Here is a 22,472-nt window from a genome sequence, read left to right on the forward strand (position 1 = left end):
ATTGATTCTAAGGCACGCATTTCCACCTGGCGACTTCTCTGAAATTGAGGTGCGTCTTTCAGTCAGTGGCGTCTCATAGTCGCTGTCAGCCAGCTGGTATTCGAGATGGAGTCGTGGAAAACCCGTGGACACCTTCTGCTAGGACCAAGATGGCACCACCTGCCACATCTTAGATTTGATGAAATGTGGTAAATAACGAGAGGCATGCATGAGCGAATGCTGGGGAGGCGCTTGGCACTGCCCAGAGCTCCACAGAGATGGTTGATGAGGGCTGCCCTTTCCCACATCCTTAGTGGGGGGTTCAAGATGACCCAGACCGTGCCCCTTGGGGAGCTTGGAGCCATGCGGGAGGATGAGCCATGTGCTGGAGGAGAACAGGGCAGGATGGTGTGGGGCTTTTGTAGACTGTCTAGAGCAGAGAAGGTCTGCAGTGCAGGTGGTGTCTGAGGTGAATCTTGAAGGATGGATAGGAGTTGAACATTAGCAGACAGAGGGTGGATTGCAGGAGAGCAGTGACCTGGGCAGGTGCCCAGGGAGGCCCGTCAGGGTGCTTCGTGCATGGCTGTGTGCTTGCCAGCCTTCCTGCCTGCCTACCCCTTGCTGCTTCGCTTTGTGGGTGTGTCTGAGCTTGGGCCCACCTGCCTGCCTCACTTGTGGGCAGAGGACCCAGGCTGTGTGAGTTGTCCTGTCCCGGGGAGCAGCTGAGCTGGTCGGGGGTCTCGACCTGTGGGGCTCAGAGGGCTCGGGATCATTTCACTGGGCTGTGGCGATGCTGGGCTGTGGAGGCAGGCCTGGGGCTCCTATAGGCCTCAGTGAGACTGGCGGCTGATGCCCAGTATTCACCCTGCTGGCCGCAGTCAGGAGCATGTTCACAAAGGCTTTACCTTCAAGCGGTCTAGAGGTGATCTGAAGTGGAGTAACAGGTCCAGATAGGCTACATTCATAAAAAAGCTTCAGCAGGTTTTAGGAACACTATGCATTTATGGGATGCAGTGGGTCAGAGTGCTGCTGTCCATGGGAGGTGGCCCCAGGGCAGGTCAGTGGGCACGTCCTGTGGTAAGTGGGACTGTGGATGTGAGCTCAGGCTGGACTCAGCAGCCTTGCTGGATACCAAGGCCTGTGAGGGCTGGCCCCCTGGTGAATTGTCCCATGCCCTGTGTATTTGTGAGTCCTGCAGAGATGACAAATCAGGGAACGGGATCATGTCTAGTCACCGTCTGGGAAAATGCTCCAGGAGTGAACACATTTCAGGCTCTTGACGATGTACCTCCAAACTCTTCGGATGGGTGGGCCAGCTCGCATGTCTGTGCCGGCCTCTGCCCAGTGAGGTCAGAGCCAGGCCACACAGTCAGTCTGACTTTGGCGAAAGTTGAGAGGCAAAACTTGCCTCTTGTTTCAGCTTGCCTTTCTTTGTGTACTTCTGAGAGCGAGCATTCTTTTCATGTTCTAGCCACTAGCCGTTCTTCTGCAGAATGTCGGTTCACATCCCTTGCTGTCTGTTAATGCGGTTTCCAGCCTTCCCCCATTTTTGTAGCCCCTGTAAGAACTTTTTGCTAACTAGCGATATAAATCCTTGTCAAATATTGCAAACATTTTTTTCTCATTTCATCTGGTTTTAATTTATCCTGGTTTTTAAAAAATGTGTCTGTGGGAGTTTAATTTTTATGTAGTCACATCTATCAGTTTTTTCCATTGCGTTTATTCTCAGAATGCCTCTCCTTGCTCTGAGATTAGATAAGCAGTCATTTGTTCTCTCTTGAGTTATTTTGAGATTTCAATTTTAACATTTTCTTCTATAATCCTTGTGGCTGGGTTTTGGGGTCTGGCTAGCCCCCGGCCATGCCGGTAGCCTGAGGGGCCCAGCCCCACTTGTTGAACGGCCGCTCTCCCCGCCCCACCCACCCTGCCTGCCTGCCCGCCCGCCCTGGTCTCTCCAGGAATCGTGTTCGTTCAGGAGGAGGCCCTGGCCAGCAGCCTCTCGTCCACTGACAGTCTGACTCCCGGGGACCAGCCCATTGCCCAGGGATGTTCTGATTCCTTGGAGTCCATCCCTGCGGGACAGGTAATGCCCTCCTCCCGCTTCTGGGGACCATTCGTCTGGGGGTGGACTCTTCTGTTTGGGGTTGTGTGCAGTAGGAAGCGGCCTAGCTGGAGCTAAGGCAGATGCTTCCAGGGTTTGGCATCCTGTGCTTTGCGCCACGGTCTTTCTCTTGGACCTGTCTCTAGTTGAGTTTGTCTTCCTGACAAACCCAGTGGTTAAGGATTTATTTTCAGCCTCCCTCCTTCCCTTCCCCACCCTCTTTGGTTGATGGGAACAGGCAGTTCTCTGTCACTGGGCCCAGGATGCGAGGGGGCAGGTGGAGAGGGTGGCCCTTGACCCTGTGAGCAGGCTTCCCTAGGGAAGGCATTTCAAAAGGCCCTTGTGCGGGGGCTTGTTTGGGTTTCTTCTCTGTTCCTGGCACCCCTGGAGCCACTCGGCCCCTTCCCGCTTGTCATCCTGGTGGTCTGGGAAACAGTCTAACTCCGGCTCCTCTTCTGTGGTTGTTACTGAGGGTTCCGGAGCCCCTTCCTGTGTCCTGAGAAAAAAGAGGAGGAAAGCAAGGGTGCTTGCTGTGTGCTTGGCGAACGTGCTTGGTGCCTGGGCCTCCCTCCAGCCCCATCTCTGCAGCGGCACAAGGTTATTGGCACCCCTGGAGCCACTCGGCCCCTTCCCGCTTGTCATCCTGGTGGTCTGGGAAACAGTCTAACTCCGGCTCCTCCTCTGTGGTTGTTACTGAGGGTTCCGGAGCCCCTTCCTGTGTCCTGAGAAAAAAGAGGAGGAAAGCAAGGGTGCTTGCTGTGTGCTTGGCGAACGTGCTTGGTGCCTGGGCCTCCCTCCAGCCCCATCTCTGCAGCGGCACAAGGTTATTGCCTTGTGACACTGGGACAGTTTGCAGAGTCCTTGTCTGTCCTCAGTACTCCACAGTACTCTCCCATCACCCTTCCCTGGGCCACACAGCAAGAGATTCCCAAGCCCTAGGTCTCCCCCAGTTCACAGAGACCACTAGGAGGGACTTGCCAGGGCTGTGTCCACTGCTGGCCAGTTAGGGTCAGACCAAATTTGCAGACTGTCTACCTGGACCCTTGCATGGCACAAGGAGCAGTCAGATGCCGGATCCCTGGAGAGTGGCAAGAGGCTCTGGCCCTGGGTTGGGAGTGTGGGAATCGCAGCCCTGCTGTGTACTGGTGGGATAGCCAAGTGAGTCTCTGCCCTTGGGTCCCAGAGTGGGCCCCAGGGTAGAGTGTGGGGATGGGGAGCCTCCTCAGGGCGGTGATGGAGGGCAGAATGCCCAGCTCAGAGTCTGGCACCCAGTAAATGCCGGGGCTGGCTGCAGCAGGTGGGGACTGACTGCGTTTCTTTCTCCATCAGGCAGCATCTGATGATTTAAGGGACATGCCGGGAGCTGTTGGTGGTGCAAGGTAAGGAAGAGGTTGGAAAGGGACCTGGGCCTGGCTGCACGGCCTTGTGCACACGCTGTGCTTGTGGGCCAGGGTGCCCAGTCAGGTGTTTTTAAAAATCCGTTCACAGATAGTCCTACAGAACTATTTCTTCCTCTAAAGAGACACAGGTGTGATGGACTTCTCAGTCTTTTTCCAAATTCAATACCTAAACTCTGCTCAGCACATGTTGCCCTACAAGGGGTTGGCAAGTCAAGGCCTGTGTGTGGCCCACAGCCTGGGAGCTAACAGTCTCACTCTGAGACAGTCTCACTCTGTCGCCCGGGCTGAAGTGCAGTGGCATGTTCTCGACTCACTGCAACCCCCGCCTTCCAGATTAATGCAATTTTCCCGTCTCAGCCTCAGTCTCCTGAGTAGCCCAGACCACAGGCGCACACCACCACCCCAGCTAATTTTTCATATTTTTAGTCGAGACGGAGATTCACCATGTTGCATAGGCTGGTCTCAAACTCCTGAACTCCAATGAGCCACCGTGCCTGGCCAGAATGACCGTTGCTTTTTTTTTCTTTGAGACAGAGTCTTGCTCTGTTACCCAGGCTGGAGTGCAGTGGCGTGATCTAGGCTCGCTGCAACCTCCACCTCCCGGGTTCAAGTAATTCTCCTGCCTCAGCCACCCAAGGTGCCCTCCACCACACCTGGCTAATTTTTCTGTTTTTAGTAGAGATGGGGTTTCACCATGTTGGATAGTTACATTCTTAAAGGGCTGTTAAAGATCTTATGGACAGGGTAGCCCATAAATCCCGAAATGTGTACTCTGACCCTTTGCAGAAGTTTACCAACTCCCATTCTACACGGGAGGGCTGCAGTGGCCAAGAAGAGCTGGAATTTTAAGTGTGAAGGTCCTAAGACCTGACCCAGCCCACTTCCTTGCCCCAGAGGCCACCAGGGGTGATAAGCAGATTCATGCCCTGGAGTGTTCGTTCTCTCTAGGGCTTCTGGCAGCAGCTGAATGACTTAGAAGTCCATGGGAGTGCTTCTGTTGTGGGAACTCATGTGGTCTGGGCATAGCTGTGCCGGGCACCTATGGTCCAAGCCCCTGAAAGCGTAGACTCTGACCAAACTGGCGACCCAACCTTCCAGCAGGCAGCACTGGCTCCCACCAGGGCCCTCATCCTGGGAGCTGACTTGGCTGTGTGGGAGGCTTGGGAGACCCATGGGTTGGTTTCTCAGGGTCAGGGTGTAGCAGCGGGCTCCAGAGGTGGGAGGTGGGAGGTGGGAGGGGCCCCTCCCAGCATGCTACTGACCTGGCCATTCCCTGCACAGCCCAGACCATGCCGAGCCGGAGGTCCAGGTGGTGCCCGGGTCTGGCCAGATCATCTTCCTGCCCTTCACCTGCATTGGCTACACAGCCACCAACCAGGACTTCATCCAGCGCCTGAGCACGCTGATCCGGCAGGCCATAGAGCGGCAGCTGCCTGCCTGGATCGAGGCTGCCAACCAGCGAGAGGAGGGCCAGGGCGAGGAGGAGGAAGAGGAGGATGTTGCTGAGAACCGCTACTTTGAAATGGGGCCCCCGGACGTGGAGGAGGAGGAGGAAGGAGGCCAGGGGGAGGAAGAGGAGGAGGAGGAAGAGGAGGATGAAGAGGCCGAGGAGGAGCGCCTGGCTCTGGAGTGGGCCCTGGGTGCGGACGAGGACTTCCTGCTGGAGCACATCCGCATCCTCAAGGTGCTGTGGTGCTTCCTGATCCATGTGCAGGGCAGTATCCGCCAGTTCGCCGCCTGCCTTGTGCTCACCGACTTCGGCATCGCAGTCTTCGAGATCCCGCACCAGGAGTCTCGGGGCAGCAGCCAGCACATCCTCTCCTCCCTGCGCTTTGTCTTCTGCTTCCCGCATGGCGACCTCACCGAGTTCGGCTTCCTCATGCCAGAGCTGTGTCTGGTGCTCAAGGTACGGCACAGTGAGAACACGCTCTTCATCATCTCAGACGCCGCCAACCTGCACGAGTTCCATGCCGACCTGCGTTCATGCTTTGCGCCCCAGCACATGGCCATGCTGTGCAGCCCCATCCTCTACGGCAGCCACACCAGCCTGCAGGAGTTCCTGCGCCAGCTGCTCACCTTCTACAAGGTGGCTGGCGGCTGCCAGGAGCGCAGCCAGGGCTGCTTCCCCGTCTACCTGGTCTACAGCGACAAGCGCATGGTGCAGACAGCCGCCGGGGACTACTCAGGCAACATCGAGTGGGCCAGTTGCACGCTCTGTTCAGCAGTACGGCGCTCCTGCTGCGCGCCCTCTGAGGCCGTCAAGTCCGCCGCCATCCCCTACTGGCTATTGCTCACACCCCAGCACCTCAACGTCATCAAGGCCGACTTCAACCCCATGCCCAACCGTGGCACCCACAACTGTCGCAACCGCAACAGCTTCAAGCTTAGTCGCGTGCCGCTCTCCACCGTGCTGCTGGACCCCACACGCAGCTGCACCCAGCCTCGGGGCGCCTTTGCTGATGGCCACGTGCTGGAGCTGCTCGTGGGGTACCGCTTTGTCACTGGCATCTTCGTGCTGCCCCATGAGAAGTTCCACTTCCTGCGTATCTACAGCCAGCTGCGGGCCTCGCTGCAGGACCTAAAGACTGTGGTCATCGCCAAGACCCCTGGGACGGGAGGCAGTCCCCAGGGCCCCTTTGCGGATGGCCAGCCTGCTGAGCGCAGGGTCAGGTGAGATCAAGCACAGCTCTCATGGGCATGGGTCTGGCATGTGTGTGATCTCAGCATCTGCAGCTCATGTGTGGGCTGGAGGTTGCTGCGAGAGCTGGGCCCCCTCCCCCCGCCCCTTGCCCCCCAGCCTCCCTCTATATCACCACCCCAGGTTTGGTGCCAGGCTGCTCTTTATCTCAGTGCTGTAGAAGAAGCCCAGGAAAGCTGTCCTCTCACAAAATGGGCTGGCCTAGCCTCTTGCCACCCATGCAGGGCAGGCCAAGGGAACTGCCCCGACTTTGCCTGCCCAGTGGGAGAGCAACAGGTTGCAGGACACTGAGGCCAGGAGAGCTGTCGCCCTGGCTGGTGTGCTCCACTGGACCCAAGCATGGTCTCTAGGCACCACCCCCGCCAGGGTCACAGTCCCATGGATGGCTCTGTGGGCCAGGATCTGCCTTAGGCTTCACCCATCTCAACATGTTGCTGTGTTGTTCAGGCTGGTTTCAAACTTTGGGCTTACACAATCCTCCCACCTCAGCCTCCCAAAGTGCTGGGATTATAGGCGTGAGCCACTGCCCAGCCGTGCTGTTCTGTTCTCCCCATAGAGAAGCTGGTGGAGGTCCGCAGTGACCCATAGATGATGTGTGATGCATGCAGTCTCCTCACTCCGAATCTGCACATGCGATGTGAATCTTTGTTTGGGGTCCACTGTTAATATGGTGTTTTTCGGGGGATACAGCAATGACCAGCGTCCCCAGGAGGTTCCAGCAGAGGCTCTGGCCCCAGCCCCAGCGGAAGTCCCAGCTCCAGCCCCTGCAGCAGCCTCAGCCTCAGGCCCAGCAAAGACTCCGGCCCCAGCAGAGACCTCAGCTTCAACTTTGGTCCCAGAGGAGACCCCAGTGGAGGCTCCAGCCCCACCCCCAGCCGAGGCCCCTGCCCAGTACCCGAGTGAGCACCTCATCCAGGCCACCTCAGAGGAGAATCAGATCCCCTCGCACTTGCCTGCCTGCCCGTCACTCCGGCACGTCGCCAGCCTGCGGGGCAGCGCCATCATTGAGCTCTTCCACAGCAGCATTGCTGAGGTAGCGGCCCGGGTGTGGGTGCCAGCTATGGCACAGCCAGTCCTGAGGGCGAGGCCAAGCTTGGCTGGTCCCTGGATTTTCCTGATGTCAGGGAGTCCTCAGCTGAGCTGCTCACAGCTTTGAGGACCTGGGCAGTGAGGTCCTGAGTTGCCCTCCCTTCGCTATTTGTGCTGTGTCACCACCTCCTGTGCCACTTCCAGCCCCAGGTAGACACCCCCCTCCCACAGCCATCTCCCACCCGTCACTTCCTCTCTGCCTTGAAGCGTATGGACTCACTGGTGAGCCAAGAGGGGCTTCACATGTCTCCCTGTGGGAGCTGTGGGCGTGTCCCTGGTATGTGCAGGTGGCTAGGGTGGTGGCGCTGACAGGAGTGCCCCCATCTCCAGGTTGAAAACGAGGAGCTGAGGCACCTCATGTGGTCCTCGGTGGTGTTCTACCAGACCCCAGGGCTGGAGGTGACCGCCTGCGTGCTGCTCTCTACCAAGGCTGTGTACTTTGTGCTCCACGACGGCCTCCGCCGCTACTTCTCAGAGCCACTACAGGGTAGGCACAGGGCCTGCCGGGGCTCAGGAGCTTGGAGTGTGTGGTTGGGACAGGCTGGGGGTCATTCTCTGGAGCCTTCTGTGTGACTTCAGACAGCAGTCAGCGACTTGGCTGCAGTGGGCTGAGAGTTCCTTGCCTGAGGAAGGGGAACTGTCATGAGGGAGGGGTCCATGGCCAGATGTGAATGCAGAATGCACTGAGCCAGGTCCCAGTGACTGCTTGGGAACGGCCCCTGATGAGAAGGGGTCAGGCAGCCTCTGCCCCTGGGGCCGCACAGGAAGCCTTAGTCAATGACGTGGTGAACTCCCCTGAGCTGGGTGAGGCTCAGACTCCAGACAGCATTGCCTGTGGGGCCTTGTGTGGGTGGAAGCGGGAATGGCTCCTTGCCAGGCCTGGCCAGGCCAGCCAAGAGGACCTGTTCCTGCTGGACATGTTGCACACCTAGGACCCTTGTGCTTGCCTGCCAACGCCTTCCTCTGTCCCTTTCTCCATCACATAGATTTCTGGCATCAGAAAAACACCGACTACAACAACAGCCCATTCCACATCTCCCAGTGCTTTGTGCTAAAGCTTAGTGACCTGCAGTCCGTCAATGTGGGGCTTTTCGACCAGCATTTCCGGCTGACGGGTGAGAGACCCTCTGTGCTTTGTGCTATTTCAGGTGAAGGCCAGCATCACCAGTGGGCTTCCACCTTCCGTATGTGGGTGGGTTATCATAGACAGTTATCTCTGTGCTCAAGAGCCACTTCTTACCCGGGGAGGGAGGAAGCAGCTTCAGGAACTGCTGAGAGAGCAGAACTCGTGCTCCAGGGCTCAGAGCAGGAGGCAGGGTGTGCGGCAAGCACTGGCCCGGACAGAAGCAGAGTGGGCCCTGGTCTTGGGCAGGATGTTTCTGACTCACACTTCCTGGGGAGAGAAAGCTAAGCTCTTTGCCTAATGCCTCTGTCTCCCCTTCCAGAAAAATGCCTAAGCTCTTCCGGCCTGAAGGAACGGCCACTTCCCAGGGCTCCATGATGCTTTCCTACGTGGGCCCTCCTGGCGCTGGCCTCTGGGCCGAGGCTTGCTAGGGACTCGGGGTGGCTGTCAGTGGCAGGGATAGGGCTGGGGAGCAGTGGCCTGTGGCCCTGACCATCCCCTCTCGTGCAGGTTCCACCCCGTTGCAGGTGGTCACGTGCTTGACGCGGGACAGCTACCTGACGCACTGCTTCCTCCAGCACCTCATGGTCGTGCTGTCCTCTCTGGAACGCACGCCCTCACCGGAGCCTGTTGACAAGGACTTCTACTCCGAGTTTGGGAACAAGACCACAGGTACCCCTGTCTAGCTCAGGCTGCAGACAGGCTGCCTGGACAGACATCACGGGCCCCAGGGTGGCTCTCTGTGCCCCAGAACCCTCTCTGCCTCTATCTCTCTTTTCTCACTTAGCTGGCCAGGGTTTTATGTGGGGCTTTTTGATGGCAGAGTCTCCACCCCAGCAGTCCCTCAACCATCTGGCAGACACATCTCCGGTGCCTGCTCTGGGCTTCTGGCCTTTGGGCCCCATACTTGGAGCATCCTCTCCTGCCCCTCTCATGCTGGGGTCTCTCTGTTGACTTGGGGCCCTTGGTGCTCCCAGCCCCACCAGGGGCCGGTTCCAGGCTACAGCCCTGGTGGCATCTCTCTGCAGGGAAGATGGAGAACTATGAGCTGATCCACTCTAGTCGTGTCAAGTTCACCTACCCCAGTGAGGAGGAGATTGGGGACCTGACGTTCACTGTGGCCCAAAAGATGGCTGAGCCAGAGAAGGTCCCAGCCCTCAGCATCCTGCTGTATGTGCAGGCCTTCCAGGTGGGCATGCCACCCCCTGGGTGCTGCAGGGGCCCCCTGCGCCCCAAGACACTCCTGCTCACCAGCTCTGAGATCTTCCTCCTGGATGAGGACTGTATCCACTACCCACTGCCCGAGTTTGCCAAAGAACCGCCGCAGAGAGACAGGTACCGGCTGGACGATGGCCGCCGCGTCCGGGACCTGGACCGAGTGCTCATGGGCTACCAGACCTACCCACAGGCCCTCACCCTCGTCTTTGATGATGTACAAGGTCATGACCTCATGGGCAGTGTCACCCTGGACCACTTTGGGGAGGTGCCAGGTGGCCCAGCCAGAGCCGGCCAGGGCCGTGAAGTCCAGTGGCAGGTGTTTGTCCCCAGTGCCGAGAGCCGAGAGAAGCTCATCTCACTGCTGGCTCGCCAGTGGGAGGCCCTGTGTGGCCGTGAGCTGCCTGTCGAGCTCACCGGCTAGCCCAGGCCACAGCCAGCCATCACCGCCTGCCGTGTCTAGCCTGGTGCCTACTGGGGCAGGGCAGCAGGCTTTTGTGTTCTCTTAAAATGTTTTCTCCTCCCTTTGGTACCTTAATTTGACTGTCCTCGCAGAGAATGTGAACGTGTGTGTGTGTTGTGTTAATTCTTTCTCATGTTGGGAGTGAGAATGCCGGGCGCCTCCAGGGCTGTCAGTGTGCTGTCAGCCTCCCACAGGTGGTGCGGCCGTGCACACCTGTGTCGTGTCTGCTGTTGTGTGACCGTTGTTAACACGTGATGCTGTGGGTCTTGCTTTCTCTTCTACACGTCCTTTCTTGAAGTGTTGGGTCCAGTCCTTTGTTGCTGTTGCTGTCGTTGTGGGCATCTTGCTGCTAATCCTGAGGCTGGTAGCAGAATGCACATTGGAAGCTCCCACCCCATGTTGTTCTTCAAAGTGGAGGTCTTCCCTGATCCAGACAAGTGGGAGAGCCCGTGGGGGCAGGGGACCTGGAGCTGCCAGCACCAAGTGTGATTCCTGCTGCCTGTATTCTCTATTCCAATAAAGCAGAGTTTGACACCGTCTGCATCTTCTAAATCAAGGGTCATTGGGATCCCAGCAGGGCTTCCCTCCGGGGCATGGTTGCATGGTGGAGAGAGGGTGCCCTGGAGACACAGGAGGGTGAGGGGCTGGGGGAAAGGAAGGAGCAGCCCTCCAGGAACCAGATACTTTTCTTGGAACATGGGAGGCATGACAGGGCCATGGCCTCTCTGGACAGTGCCATACTGGCCTGTGGCGAAACCATGAGCCCAGGGCAAACAAGAAGTCTGTGAAACTCCTCAGGGCACCCCTGCCACACCAGCTGCTGCCCCTCTGCCTGAGTGCAGGGCATGCCACCCTCTTCAGGCTATCCTGCAGGCCTTGTGTGTCAGTCACCCCGGGGCCTAACCCTACCTGTCTCAACCCCTGTGGAGAGTAGAGGAGGGGTGAGGGGAACAGAGATCCCAGAATCTGGGATGGCTGGTGGGGGCTGGGGCATCTCACTAAGGTAGCCCTTGAATGGCAGCAGGGGAGGCCTGTGGGGAGGTGGACCCAGGTGGTGGACAGTGGAGGGCGGGGCGCATGCCCATCTGTGTCTGTCTTCATGTCCCTGAAACAGGCTCGTGGGCCCCTCCCTGAGGGCTGCTTCAGGGAGCCTGATGAGGTAGGACCTGGGATTTTGGGAGCCAACCCCATGCCACACTCTTCTTCAACCCCATTCCTGCTGCCGGAGTGGGACCCATGAGCCCGCATAATTCATCCTGGCCCAGCCAGGAGCCTCAGCCCCCAGGACCTTGGGGCCACCGGTCCAGGCAGGGCTGTGGAGAGGTAGGTGACATGGCCAGCCTGGCTCCCACACCTGCTTCTGCTCCCCAGTTTCCCTTGGTGTCAGCAGAGTGGGGGTCCTGCCTGGAGGACCCTGCACCCCCAGAGAGACTGTGGGTGTGGGGAATGGGGAGAAGGTCTCCCCTTGCAACCCCCATCCCAGCCAGATCTCAGAGGCCTGTCTGAAGGCCCCTCCAAACTGATGGGAGTGGAGGTGTGCTGGGGAGGAGAAAATTTCCCCAACCCGGCCTTTGCCGAAGCATTTACAGATGGCCACCGGGCTCTGGCCCACTCCTGTCTCCCCAGCTTTTACACCATCTGCAGCTGGGGGTAGTGACAACTGGAGGCAAGGCCCACCACGTGCAGCCCTGGCACGCAGAGGCCCTCAGCCTGGGCCCACTGCACCTCCCGGGGAGTGCTGGCTGTGCAGGCAGCGGTGGCTTCACAGGCAGTAGCCCTGGGATTGGATTTGAAAACTGATTACCTCGGAAAAGCTACCCAGCCCCTCTGAGCCTCAGTTTCCCCACCAGTAACAGAGGGATCATAAAAGTAGCCACCTCCATTCATTTATTCCTTCTGCACGTGTGTACTGAGCATCTACTGTATGTACCAGCCAGACAGCGCCCCTACTCTCCCACAGCTAATGTTCCAGGGGAGACAAATGGAGCAAGCCAATGTCAGCTGGTGGCCCATGCTGCCAGGAGGTGGACCAGGTACAGGGCCACCTGCAGGCTGAGACCAGGGAGGTGCTCTGAGGTGGTGGCCCTTGACCTGAGACTGCACCTGTGAGAAGGAGCCAGAGTGTGACAATCTGGGGTAGCAGCACATGACGGGAGAGCTCACTGAAGGAGCAGAGAGGCCTGTGCGGCTGGAGCACACCTGGCTGGGGAGAGTCCAGAGAGACCAGCAGGCTGGAGTGGGGTTTGGAGGTGCTGCAGCAAGCTGGCTGAGCATGGGCTGCTGAGTGGAGGGCAGATAGGGAAGGAGGGAGGGTGGATGGGGGTTGGCAGGCAGGACCAGCTGCTTGGGAGTGGCTGGGGCTGGTGAGGGGATGCAGGTCTGGTGGGCAAGCAAGGTGCCTGTAGCAAGTCAGAGCCCCATGAGCACCCTGGAGCTGGAAAGATGGAGGCAGGAACAGACAGACCCATTCAGGGGCTGCCCTGCCTTCCGCCGACCAGAACCCCCAGAGCCTCTGGATGAAACACACTGGACTCGCAGGCGGGGGAGTCGTTCACGTGTGCCTTTGGATTTGCTTCAGAACCTCTGACAGAGCCCAGGTCCTGGGGCTCATGTGGCCTGGGCTTCCAGGTTGTGATGCCAGGAGGGTCCCGGCCAGGAAGCCCTGAGCAGGGCTCAGGCCGTCCATGGGGGGTCAGTGGCCAGCACCTTCCCTTCCGCCTGCAGGCTGCTGATACGCAGGAGGAAATCCTGGCGGGTTCCTGTGGGGGTGAGCTGGCGGGGCCTCCGGGCTGCTTTTAAGGCCACTGCCCGCCCCGTCCTGCCTGCCTGTGCTGTGCCTGCCTCCTAGAGCTCATTCCCTACGCCACCAGCTGCCCTGACTCTGTCCTGGACAGCGTGCCCACCAGCCATGGCGGGGCCCCAGGGCCTCCTCCCGCTCTGCCTCCTGGCCTTCTGCCTGGCAGTCTTCATCAGGGGGCAGGTAAGTGTGAGCCAGTCGCAGGGGAATACAGTGTCTGGGCCCTGCCAGCCGGTGGTGGGAACAGGGAGGGACTGGACATGGAGGGGCATGGGCCTGGGGAGAAACCGCAGCTAATGCCTTGTCTGGCCTCTGAGCAGACCTGGGGGCTGGCTATTGTGCCCACCTCCCCAGGCTGAGGTCTGCACCCAGCCACCCAGGGTTCAGGGGTGTGTCACCTGCTCTCCTCTGACTATGCCGGGCCAGGGCTCCCCAGCCTGCAGCTGAAGGGCACAGAGGCAGGCCCGTCCTGCCCATCTGGCCCAGACGGAGGCCCAGGTCTTACGTGGCCCTCACCTGGGGGTTGAAGATGTGATCACCTCTAACCCCCGAGGACTACAGATTCACATGGGGCACGTGTGTGCACGTGTGTGCCTGTGTCCAGCCCTACGAGTACTGGGAAGCAGAATGAGTCACTCACCCCCAGTGCCCGGGGTTGTAAGCAGCTGGCAAGGACACACTTCAGCCTCAGAGCTGCCACAGAGCAGCCACAGCCCCGGGCAGGTCCCCTTGACTCCTCACAGCCTTGGGGCAACTCCTTCTGTCCTCATGAGGAAGCCAAAGCCCTAGGATGACAGGGACAGGCCATTCCCACTCTGAAGCCATGTTCCAAACCCCTGCCTGTGATGGCCGTCCATTTGTGCTGGCGAGCAGACAGGGTCCCGGTATGCAGCCATGGCCAGCCCCTCGGTCAGGTCCCTGTGACAGGCTCCTGGCTACAGGTCTGCTCAGGCCCCACAGTAGGGGCCTCCGGGAGCTTCTGGAAGAGCCTCCCACCCTGGTGATGGGGGTAGCCTCTCTCCTGTGAGGCCCAGTGTGTCTGTCTCTTGGGGCAGCTACCACCATCCCCATGGCACTGATGGGCAGACTAAGGTTCAGAGAGGAGAGGACTTGCCCAGGATCCCACAGGCACTCCAGCAAGGGACCCAGGCCCCCTGCCACCATCAGGCGCTTTCTCTTGGGTGCCTGTGGTCCCTCCGAGAGGCAGCAGGGAGAGCGGCCTCACCAGCTTCAGGACCAGGCCAGGGCTGGGGACAGGAAGATATGAGGCTGAGAAGGTGACAGTGATGGGGGAAGAGCCAAGGGTTCCAGGGCTGTGCTGAGAGCCCTGCACGTGAGCTCTTGCCCTCCCCTTAACTCAGTTTTGCCCTGTGTACCATGCAAGGGAATTTCAAAGGCCTCCGCCGCCACCTCATGCTCTGGGCAGTGAGGACAGAGGTCAGTGAGGGGCCTCAGATTAGAATTTTTTCCTTGTCAGAGACCTATGGCTGTTTTTCCTTGTCAGAGACCTATGGCTGTGACTGCTCCTTGTGGATGGGGCTGCAGCAGTGCTGGCCCTCTAACACAGTCACCTGGCCTCTCTTCCAGCACCCTGCGTAGCTAAGATTCATGGTAAATGCGGTTGGCCCTCTGTATCTGTGCACCCTGTACTTGGGTTCAACCAGCCCTGGATTGAAAATACTCAGGTGCCGGGCGCGGTGGCTCACGCCTGTAATCCCAGCACTTTGGGAGGCCGAGGCGGGCAGATCACAAGGTCAGGAGATCGAGACCATGGTGAAACCCCGTCTCTACTAAAAATGCAAAAAATTAGCCAGGCGCAGTGGCAGGCGCCTGTAGTCCCAGCTACTTGGGAGGCTGAGGCAGGAGAATGGCGTGAATCCGGGAGGCGGAGCTTGCAGTGAGCTGAGATGATGCCATTGCACTCCAGCCTGGGTGACAGAGCGAGACTCCATCTCAAAAAAAAAAAAAAAAAAAGGAAAATATTCAGGAAAAAAAGTGGCATATCTACTGAACATGTTCAGACTTTTTTTTTTTGAGATGGAGTCTCGCTCTGTTGCCCAGGTTGGAGGGCAGTAGTTCAATCTCGGCTCACTGGAACCTCTGCCTCCCAGGTTCAGGCGATTCTCTTGCCTCAGCCTCCCAAGTAGCTGGGATTACAGGTGTCCACCACCACACCCAGATAATTTTTGAATTTTTAGTAGAGACGGGGTTTCACCATGTTGGCCAGGCTGGTCTCTAACTCCAGACCTCAGGTAATCCACCTGCCTCGGCCTCCCAAAGTGCTGGGATTACAGGTGTGAGCCACCACACCCAGCCCCATGTTCAGAGTTTTCTATGTACATAGCATTTACATTGTATTCGGTATTATAAGTTATCTAAGGATGACTTAAGGTATACGAGAGGATGTGCATAGATTATATGTGAATTTGATGCCTTTTTTTTTTTTTTGAGATGGTGTCTCGCTCTGTCTCCCAGGCTGGAGTGCAGTGGTGCAATCTCAGCTCACTGCAACCTCCGCCTCCCAGATACAAGTGATTCTCCTGCCTCAGCCTCCCAAGTAGCTGGGATTACAGGTGCACGCCGCCACGCCTGGCTAATTTTTGTGTTTTTATTAGAGACGGAGTTTCTCCATGTTAGCCAGGCTGGTCTCGAACTCCCGATCTCCCTCTTCGGCCTCCCAAAGTGCTGGGATTACAGATGTGAGCCACCACTCCCAGCCTCAATTCCATTTTCTATCAGGGACTTGAGCATCTGTGGATTTTGGTATCTGAGGAGGGTCCTGGAACCAGTTCCCCACAGACACCAAGGAACAACTGTATTAGGAGTGGAAGCTCTGAGGGGAAGGGATGTCCCGGGTCACCTGTTCAGTAAGGGCAGCAACAGGACTGGAGTGCAGATGAATTTGGGCAGCAAGGCAGAAAGGCTTTCCAGGAAGGCCCTTAGCACTTGCCCATTCAGCAGCTTTTCACTGAGGGCACGTGGCTAGGCATGTGCAGTGGAACCTGTGGTGGGAGAGGAGCACGGTCCAGAACCCAGCCCTGCGCCCTCCCTGATCTGACCGAAGGTAGGGGGAAGCAGTTTGGGGTTCCTTCCTCTCTGACAGGGTTTGGATTCTGGGCTCTCAGCCTTAAAAAGTCCCCATGAGCCAGGTCCCAGCTTGGGAGAATTTCATCCACCTTCTCACCAAAGACTTCACACTTCGTGTCTCCTCAACTTCCCTAGCAGCAGCTCTGTGGGAAGCAGACATTGCAAAATCAGGTCTGCGGGGGGTGTGGGGTGGGGGGAGACAGCACCCGCTCTGGCTCAGTCCCGAGGTGCCCCCAGGAAGGAGGGAATCTGACTCAGCACCCAGGCCCTGATCCAGCCTCACTCCACCCAGCTGGACCAACAGCAAGATGTGGGCTCAGACTGCCGATGCTCCTTCCAGACCACGGGGTGGAGGCAGGGCCCCTCGGCTGTGGTCTTGGAGAAGCACTGATGTGGCAGCCAGCTTACCCTTCATCAGCATTTTACACATGTTTACAAACACCCAGGTCCTGTGAGCAAGTGTCCACACCAGGCCCCAAAGCTCCCGCTTCCTTCTGGGCCCTAACTCCATCTAGCCCTGACTGTCTCAGAGTGCGACCAGCACAGTCTTACTCAGCCTGAGCCCTTATCCAGAGCTGACCACCATTCCTCCAAGAGCTGGTCCACAGCCAGAATGGTGACCGCGCTGGCAGCTTTGCTCAGCTGGCCAGGTGGCTTTGAGGGGAGCCTATCTCCTGCCAAGCCTCTGCCCTGAGCCAGCAGCTGCTCAGCCCTCAAGTTACCCAATTTCCTAGTCTCTCCCTGGCTCAGCAAAGGCAAGCCTCAGGACGGGGAACGAGACCACAACATCCCAGCTCCGCCACTCAACACAGGCTGCTCTGAGCAACTTCCCTGTTTGCAGACCGCAGAGGCATGAGCGGAAAAGGCCAAATCACGGTAGCACAGAGGCTCTGGGGCCCTGGCATTTGCCATAATAAAGTGTCAGGGGCACCATTTCTCCTTTTCTCTTGCTTTGAGAAGCCACACATCTGTTAATTATTCCAGGAAAGGGATGTTCTGGGGTCACTCCTTTTGGACCACAGTGTGGTCAGCGTTTTTCAAGATGAGAACATCTCTGCTTCTCCGGGCCATACCCTAAGCCTCCCAAACACCTCCCCTCCACTCGATGCCCTTCCCTATGCACCTTCCTCCCACTAGAACTGGGAGTTTAGCTTCACGCCTCCTGGGTTCAGTGCTGAAGGTTACTGGGACTTTGTTGCCGTAGAAGGCTGGTGGACTTCCAGGAGCTATGGCAGGCCAGTGAATGGGACTCCAGGCCTGGGGCTTTTGTCAGCATCCTTGTGCCCATGCCGTGGTGGCAGGCTGGACTCCTCACATCTTCCATACCCCACCCAGTTGCTGAGACCATCTCCCGATTCATCTCACCACCCCAAGCCCTCTCAAATATCTCCCAATCCATTTCCACCATCCCTGCCTTGGCCCAGGCCACCTGCAGGTGATGATGGCCTCTTTCCCACCTACACCGTCCCCCACAGCTCTATTCCCCAGGCAGCAGCCAGAGGGCCAATTTAAAACAAACTGGCCAAGCACAGTGGCACATGCCTGTAGTCCCAGCTACTTGGGAGGCTGAGGCAGAAGGATCGCCTGAGCCCAGGAGTTCAAGATTACAGTGAGCTATGGTCACACCACTACACTCCTGCCAGGGCAACAGAGTGAGACCCTTTCTCAAAGACAAACAAAAAACCATAAACTGAGTCATGGGATTGCCCTGGACTCTGCCTCACCTAGGCAACCTGGCGTGCAGGTTTACGGAGCTCCTGCATGCCAGCTGCCAGCCCCTCTCCAGCCTCCCCTCAGGCCACTGCCTGTCTTGTCACACGTTTGTTTTTACTTCTTTCTGCTCCTGGCCTTTGCTTCTGCTGTCCCCTAGGCCAGGAGCACTGTCCTTGACCAACTCTCATGCATCCTTCAGGTCCCAAGTCAATGATCACCTCCCTCAGGAAGCCATCTGGGGCCCCAGCCAGGATGCCCTGGGTTTCCTTAGAGGCTGGCATGGCCCGTTGTCCCCTGGGACTGCCCAGCCCAAACACATGCAGACCAGAGCCCCTGCACACAGCTGTTCATGTGAGCCCAGCCTCCCAGGGCCGGGGCCCTTAGTCTCTGACCTCTGGGCAGCGGAGAAAACCCTTGCGCTTGGTTAGAGAGGGTCATTTGGTAGCAACGTGGGAAAGTGCTCAGAGCAGAGTGGTGGCTGGAGGTCCAGCCCCACGGTGCATGGCTGGAGCCGGCATCGTGCCTGTGCCCATGAGTTGAGGATGGAGTCACCATGTCCTTCCAAGACAGCATCAGCTCTGTCATTTATTGTTTCTTTATCTTTAAACAAAAGGCGAAGGCCGGGCGCGGTGGCTCAAGCCTGTAATCCCAGCACTTTGGGAGGCCGAGACGGGCAGATCACGAGGTCAGGAGATCGAGACCATCCTGGCTAACACGGTGAAACCCCGTCTCTACTAAAAATACAAAAAAATAGCCGGGTGAGGTGGCGGGCGCCTGTAGTCCCAGCAACTCGGGAGGCTGAGGCAGGAGAATGGCGTAAACCCGGGAGGCGGAGCTTGCAGTGAGCTGAGATCCGGCCACTGCACTCCAGCCTGGATGACAGAGCAAGACTCTGTCTCAAAAAAAAAAAAAAAACAAAAAAAAACAAAAGGCGAAAGTGAGCACTAGGCTGGGAGTCCAGGTTCTAGTCCCTGGTTCACACCCTGTTCCTGGATGAGACTGGGCAATGGCCATGTTCTGGGCTTCAGTTTCCTCACCCGAAATGGGCTGGGGGAACAACGTGGCTAGATTCTCTAGTGTCAGAGGGTGTGGACTCAGAGCCTTCTGGGCCAGGCACATAAGGACTCGCTATGACATTAACAACTTGTAACAGACAGCTTTCACAGGGCTTTCCCCATCAGCACTGCGTTCCCACTGAGTAGATGGGAGGTGGTGGCTGGAGGAGTGTGAGACCTTATAGCACTGAGGACAGGGTCAGGCTGGGTGTGGGATCCAGGCCCCTGACCACACCTTGCCTGTGGCCCAGGTGCTGTTCAAAGGCTGTGATGTGAAAACCACGTTTGTCACTCATGTACCCTGCACCTCGTGCGCAGCCATCAAGAAGCAGACGTGTCCCTCTGGCTGGCTTCGGGAGCTCCCGGATCAGATAACCCAGGACTGCCGGTGCGGGCCACCCCATCCTTGCCTGTGTCCAGGAGCGTCCTGTGGGGTGGCAGGGTCTGGGGGAGCTTGACAGGCCCACAGAATGAGGAGAAGCACTCATTTATCTATGCCGCTGTGGCCCCTCCTGGGTGGCAGAGACAGGCGGGGAGGAAGGGGTAAAGGCCAGGGGCAGCAGGGGTTTATGGGGCACCTGCTATGTGCTACGCCCTGTGCTCATCTGGGCCAGTCAGAGCAGGGAGGTGGGTGGGAGCCCCAGAAGCCAATATGGGGAGGCTGGATGGGGGCTGTGAGTGGGAGCCTTTTCCGTCACCCTGCCCACCCTCTGCCCCCAGCTACGAAGTACAGCTGGGGGGCTCTATGGTGTCCATGAGCGGCTGCAGACGGAAGTGCCGGAAGCAAGTGGTGCAGAAGGCCTGCTGCCCTGGCTACTGGGGTTCCCGGTGCTATGGTATGGGAGACAGTGGGATCCCGCCTCGCTCCTCACACCCAGCCCCAGCTCTGGGCAAGCCCTCTGCAGGAGCCACCTGCATTCCCCTTCAACATGTTCATTTAATGAACACTCACTGAGTGCCTCCAAGGCTCGGCCCCCTCGCTCTTGCTGCCCTGGGGGAGGGGCCAAGTCTGGGGTTGGCCAGAGCTGCTGGGGTCAGGGTAAGCGGAGGGTTCTGGGCATGGAGCTGAGTTCTGTGGGGGTTCACAGAATGCCCTGGGGGTGCTGAGACCCCATGCAATGGCCACGGGACCTGCTTGGATGGCATGGACAGGAATGGGACCTGCGTGTGCCAGGTAAGGGCTGGCCAGGGTAGGGTAGAGGCTAAGAGGGGCCACGCTGACTTGGTGCATCCACCACCAGGAAAACTTCCGCGGCTCAGCCTGCCAGGAGTGCCAAGACCCCAACCGGTTTGGGCCTGACTGCCAATCGGGTGAGTGCTTACAAGGCAAGAGGGCAGGGCCAGTGTCCACCTGGGGGCCCACGCAGATGCAGTCCCTACAACCAGCTCCCACCTGTCGCTTCAGCCTCTGTCCCAGCCCCTCAGATGTGCACATCCCTTTCAGGAACATGTGCTTTGTTTTGTCACACCTCCAGTCCTTTGCACATGCTACTCCCCTGAGAAGCCTTCTCCAGGAAGCCCTCGGTGAGCCCCAGGCTGGGTCAGTGCCTTCTGTGGGCTCCCACCACCCCTGTGTTCCTGCATCACAGCTCTGTACTCTTAAGGTTGTACCTGCCCGAGCTGAGTTCTGAAAATACAGAAAGCAGGGACCCAACGTCCTGGTGTGTGCCTAGGAGAGGCTGGGGTCCCATCTGTCTCTGTGTGTCCCTCCCAGTGTGCAGCTGTGTGCACGGCGTGTGCAACCATGGGCCACGAGGGGATGGAAGCTGCCTGTGCTTTGCTGGATACACTGGCCCCCACTGTGATCAAGGTGAGCAGTGCCACTGGGACAGCCTAGGGCAGCAGGTCCCTGTGACCAGAGCCAAAGAGGCCGACTGGGTGAGGATGGGGCCTGAACCTCAGCAGGACCTCTGCCTGGAGCCTAGTTGGGGAAGGGGTGTCATCTGAGACCTCCACTGTCCAGAGGTCCAGCAAGGGCAGGGCCCTGCTCTGAGTCACAGAGAACAGGCAGGGCCCCTTTGCCCCGTGTTCCTCCCCAGCCTGGACTTGGGCTCATCCGTGCTCTTCCCACTCTGCTCAGAGCTGCCCGTCTGCCAGGAGCTGCGCTGTCCCCAAAACACCCAGTGCTCCGCAGAGGCCCCCAGCTGCAGGTGCCTGCCCGGCTACACGCAGCAGGGCAGTGAATGCCGAGGTAAGCCTGGACTCAGAGGCCAGGGACTTCAGCTCAGGGTGGGCAGGGGCTGAGAGAGCATCCTTTAACCCAGCAAGTGCAACGTACAGCAGGGAGAGCCATCCCTAAGGGGAGCCTATTCTCAAGGCCTAGGTCAACCTGCTGGCCCTGGCCTTCCTGGTGAAAGCTGTGGCGGAGACAGGGCTCCTGGGTGCTTGGCTCACTTGGGCTCTCTCTCTGCCCTGGCAGCCCCCAACCCCTGCTGGCCATCACCCTGTTCACCGCTGGCCCAGTGCTCGGTGAGCCCCAAGGGGCAGGCTCAGTGTCACTGCCCCGAGAACTACCATGGCGATGGGATGGTGTGTCTGCCCAAGGACCCATGCACTGACAACCTTGGTGGCTGCCCCAGCAACTCTACCTTGTGTGTGTACCAGAAGCCGGGCCAGGTGAGCCAGGGTCCCAGGCCAGAACTGCCCCCACAGTGCACCCGCTCACACTGGCTGTGGGACCCTGGGCAAGTCACAGGCCTTCTTGTAGCCTCGGTTTCCCCATTTGTAAAATGGGGGGAGGATAATGGTCCTCTCTGGGGAGGGGCTGAGCAGGGCTCTGTGGGTAGGGCAGACACCAGTGGTTCTTGGGGTTGGACGTGATGTTCCCCTCCCACCCTGTCGGGGGCCAGGCCTTCTGCACCTGCCGGCCAGGCCTGGTCAGCATCAACAACAATGCCTCTGCGGGCTGCTTCCCCTTCTGCTCCCCCTTCTCCTGTGACCGGTCTGCCACCTGCAAGGCGACCGCTGATGGGAAGACCAGGTAAGCACAGGCGCCTTGGAGCAGAGACAGTGGGTTGGGCAAGCGTGCCCGCTTTGGGGATGCGTCGGGTGCAGGGGCCGCAGCCTCCACCCTGACTGGCTTTCCCTGGGCCCCCAGCTGTGTGTGCAGGGAGAGCGAGGTGGGGGATGGGCGTGCCTGCTACGGACACCTGCTCCACGAGGTGCAGAAGGCCACTCAGGCAGGCCGGGTGTTCCTGCAGCTGAGGGTCGCCGTGGCCATGATGGGTGTGTGACCCCCACTGCTTGCCCATGACCCCACCCCTTACCCACAGCACAGTGGCAGGGAGGGAGGGGCTGCCTCTGCAGATTCTGGTTTCTCTGCCCCAGAGCTGTGGGAACAAACAGCGAACTGTGGGGGGTGCACGCAGAGAGTGGGAGCTGCTCTCCAACCTTGAGGCCCCCATCTATCCTACATCTAGGCCAAATACCCCCACCCCAGCTCCCTCACACCAAGACTGATGCCCGAGGGTCTCCTGAGACACCCCGGGTCTCCCCAACTCCCTTCTGATACTCCCTCGCCCTACCCCCCCAGACCAAGGCTGCCGGGAGATCCTCACCACAGCAGGCCCGTTCACCGTGCTGGTGCCATCCATCTCCTCCTTCTCCTCCAGGACCATGAATGTAAGCCCCTCCCCATGGCGGAGCTGGCCACCGGCCCTCACCTCCTCCCCTGGATGCGGCCCCAGTCTTCAGGGCCTGAGAACCTGGAAGGCATCAGGGCCTGGGAGGCATCCTGTCCCCTCCATTGCTTG

The 22,472-nt window shown here is 58.7% G+C and overlaps 2 protein-coding genes across 2 annotated transcripts in view; both read left to right on the forward strand.

Annotated features, from left to right (window-relative positions):
- Positions 1 to 10,607, forward strand: part of NISCH (nischarin) — a 38,762-nt gene extending 28,155 nt beyond the window's left edge. Inside the window, exons 15-22 of the mRNA XM_011958855.1 lie at positions 1,938 to 2,062; positions 3,410 to 3,459; positions 4,762 to 6,150; positions 6,869 to 7,211; positions 7,598 to 7,754; positions 8,254 to 8,382; positions 8,901 to 9,062; positions 9,419 to 10,607. Coding sequence (XP_011814245.1) covers positions 1,938 to 2,062; positions 3,410 to 3,459; positions 4,762 to 6,150; positions 6,869 to 7,211; positions 7,598 to 7,754; positions 8,254 to 8,382; positions 8,901 to 9,062; positions 9,419 to 10,029 — 2,966 coding nt within the window. The 3' untranslated portion in view covers positions 10,030 to 10,607. The remainder of the gene's footprint in view (positions 1 to 1,937; positions 2,063 to 3,409; positions 3,460 to 4,761; positions 6,151 to 6,868; positions 7,212 to 7,597; positions 7,755 to 8,253; positions 8,383 to 8,900; positions 9,063 to 9,418) is intronic.
- A 2,283-nt stretch (positions 10,608 to 12,890) lies between these two features.
- Positions 12,891 to 22,472, forward strand: part of STAB1 (stabilin 1) — a 29,861-nt gene continuing 20,279 nt past the window's right edge. The window contains exons 1-11 of the mRNA XM_011958860.1: positions 12,891 to 13,048; positions 18,972 to 19,108; positions 19,441 to 19,556; positions 19,809 to 19,894; positions 19,962 to 20,031; positions 20,435 to 20,530; positions 20,801 to 20,911; positions 21,140 to 21,336; positions 21,570 to 21,700; positions 21,818 to 21,945; positions 22,253 to 22,341. Of these exons, the coding sequence (XP_011814250.1) occupies positions 12,977 to 13,048; positions 18,972 to 19,108; positions 19,441 to 19,556; positions 19,809 to 19,894; positions 19,962 to 20,031; positions 20,435 to 20,530; positions 20,801 to 20,911; positions 21,140 to 21,336; positions 21,570 to 21,700; positions 21,818 to 21,945; positions 22,253 to 22,341 (1,233 nt within the window). The 5' untranslated portion in view covers positions 12,891 to 12,976. The remainder of the gene's footprint in view (positions 13,049 to 18,971; positions 19,109 to 19,440; positions 19,557 to 19,808; positions 19,895 to 19,961; positions 20,032 to 20,434; positions 20,531 to 20,800; positions 20,912 to 21,139; positions 21,337 to 21,569; positions 21,701 to 21,817; positions 21,946 to 22,252; positions 22,342 to 22,472) is intronic.

This window comes from Colobus angolensis, unplaced genomic scaffold, assembly GCF_000951035.1.
Source record: "Colobus angolensis palliatus isolate OR3802 unplaced genomic scaffold, Cang.pa_1.0 Scaffold477, whole genome shotgun sequence".
NCBI classification, from domain to species: domain Eukaryota; kingdom Metazoa; phylum Chordata; class Mammalia; order Primates; family Cercopithecidae; genus Colobus; species Colobus angolensis.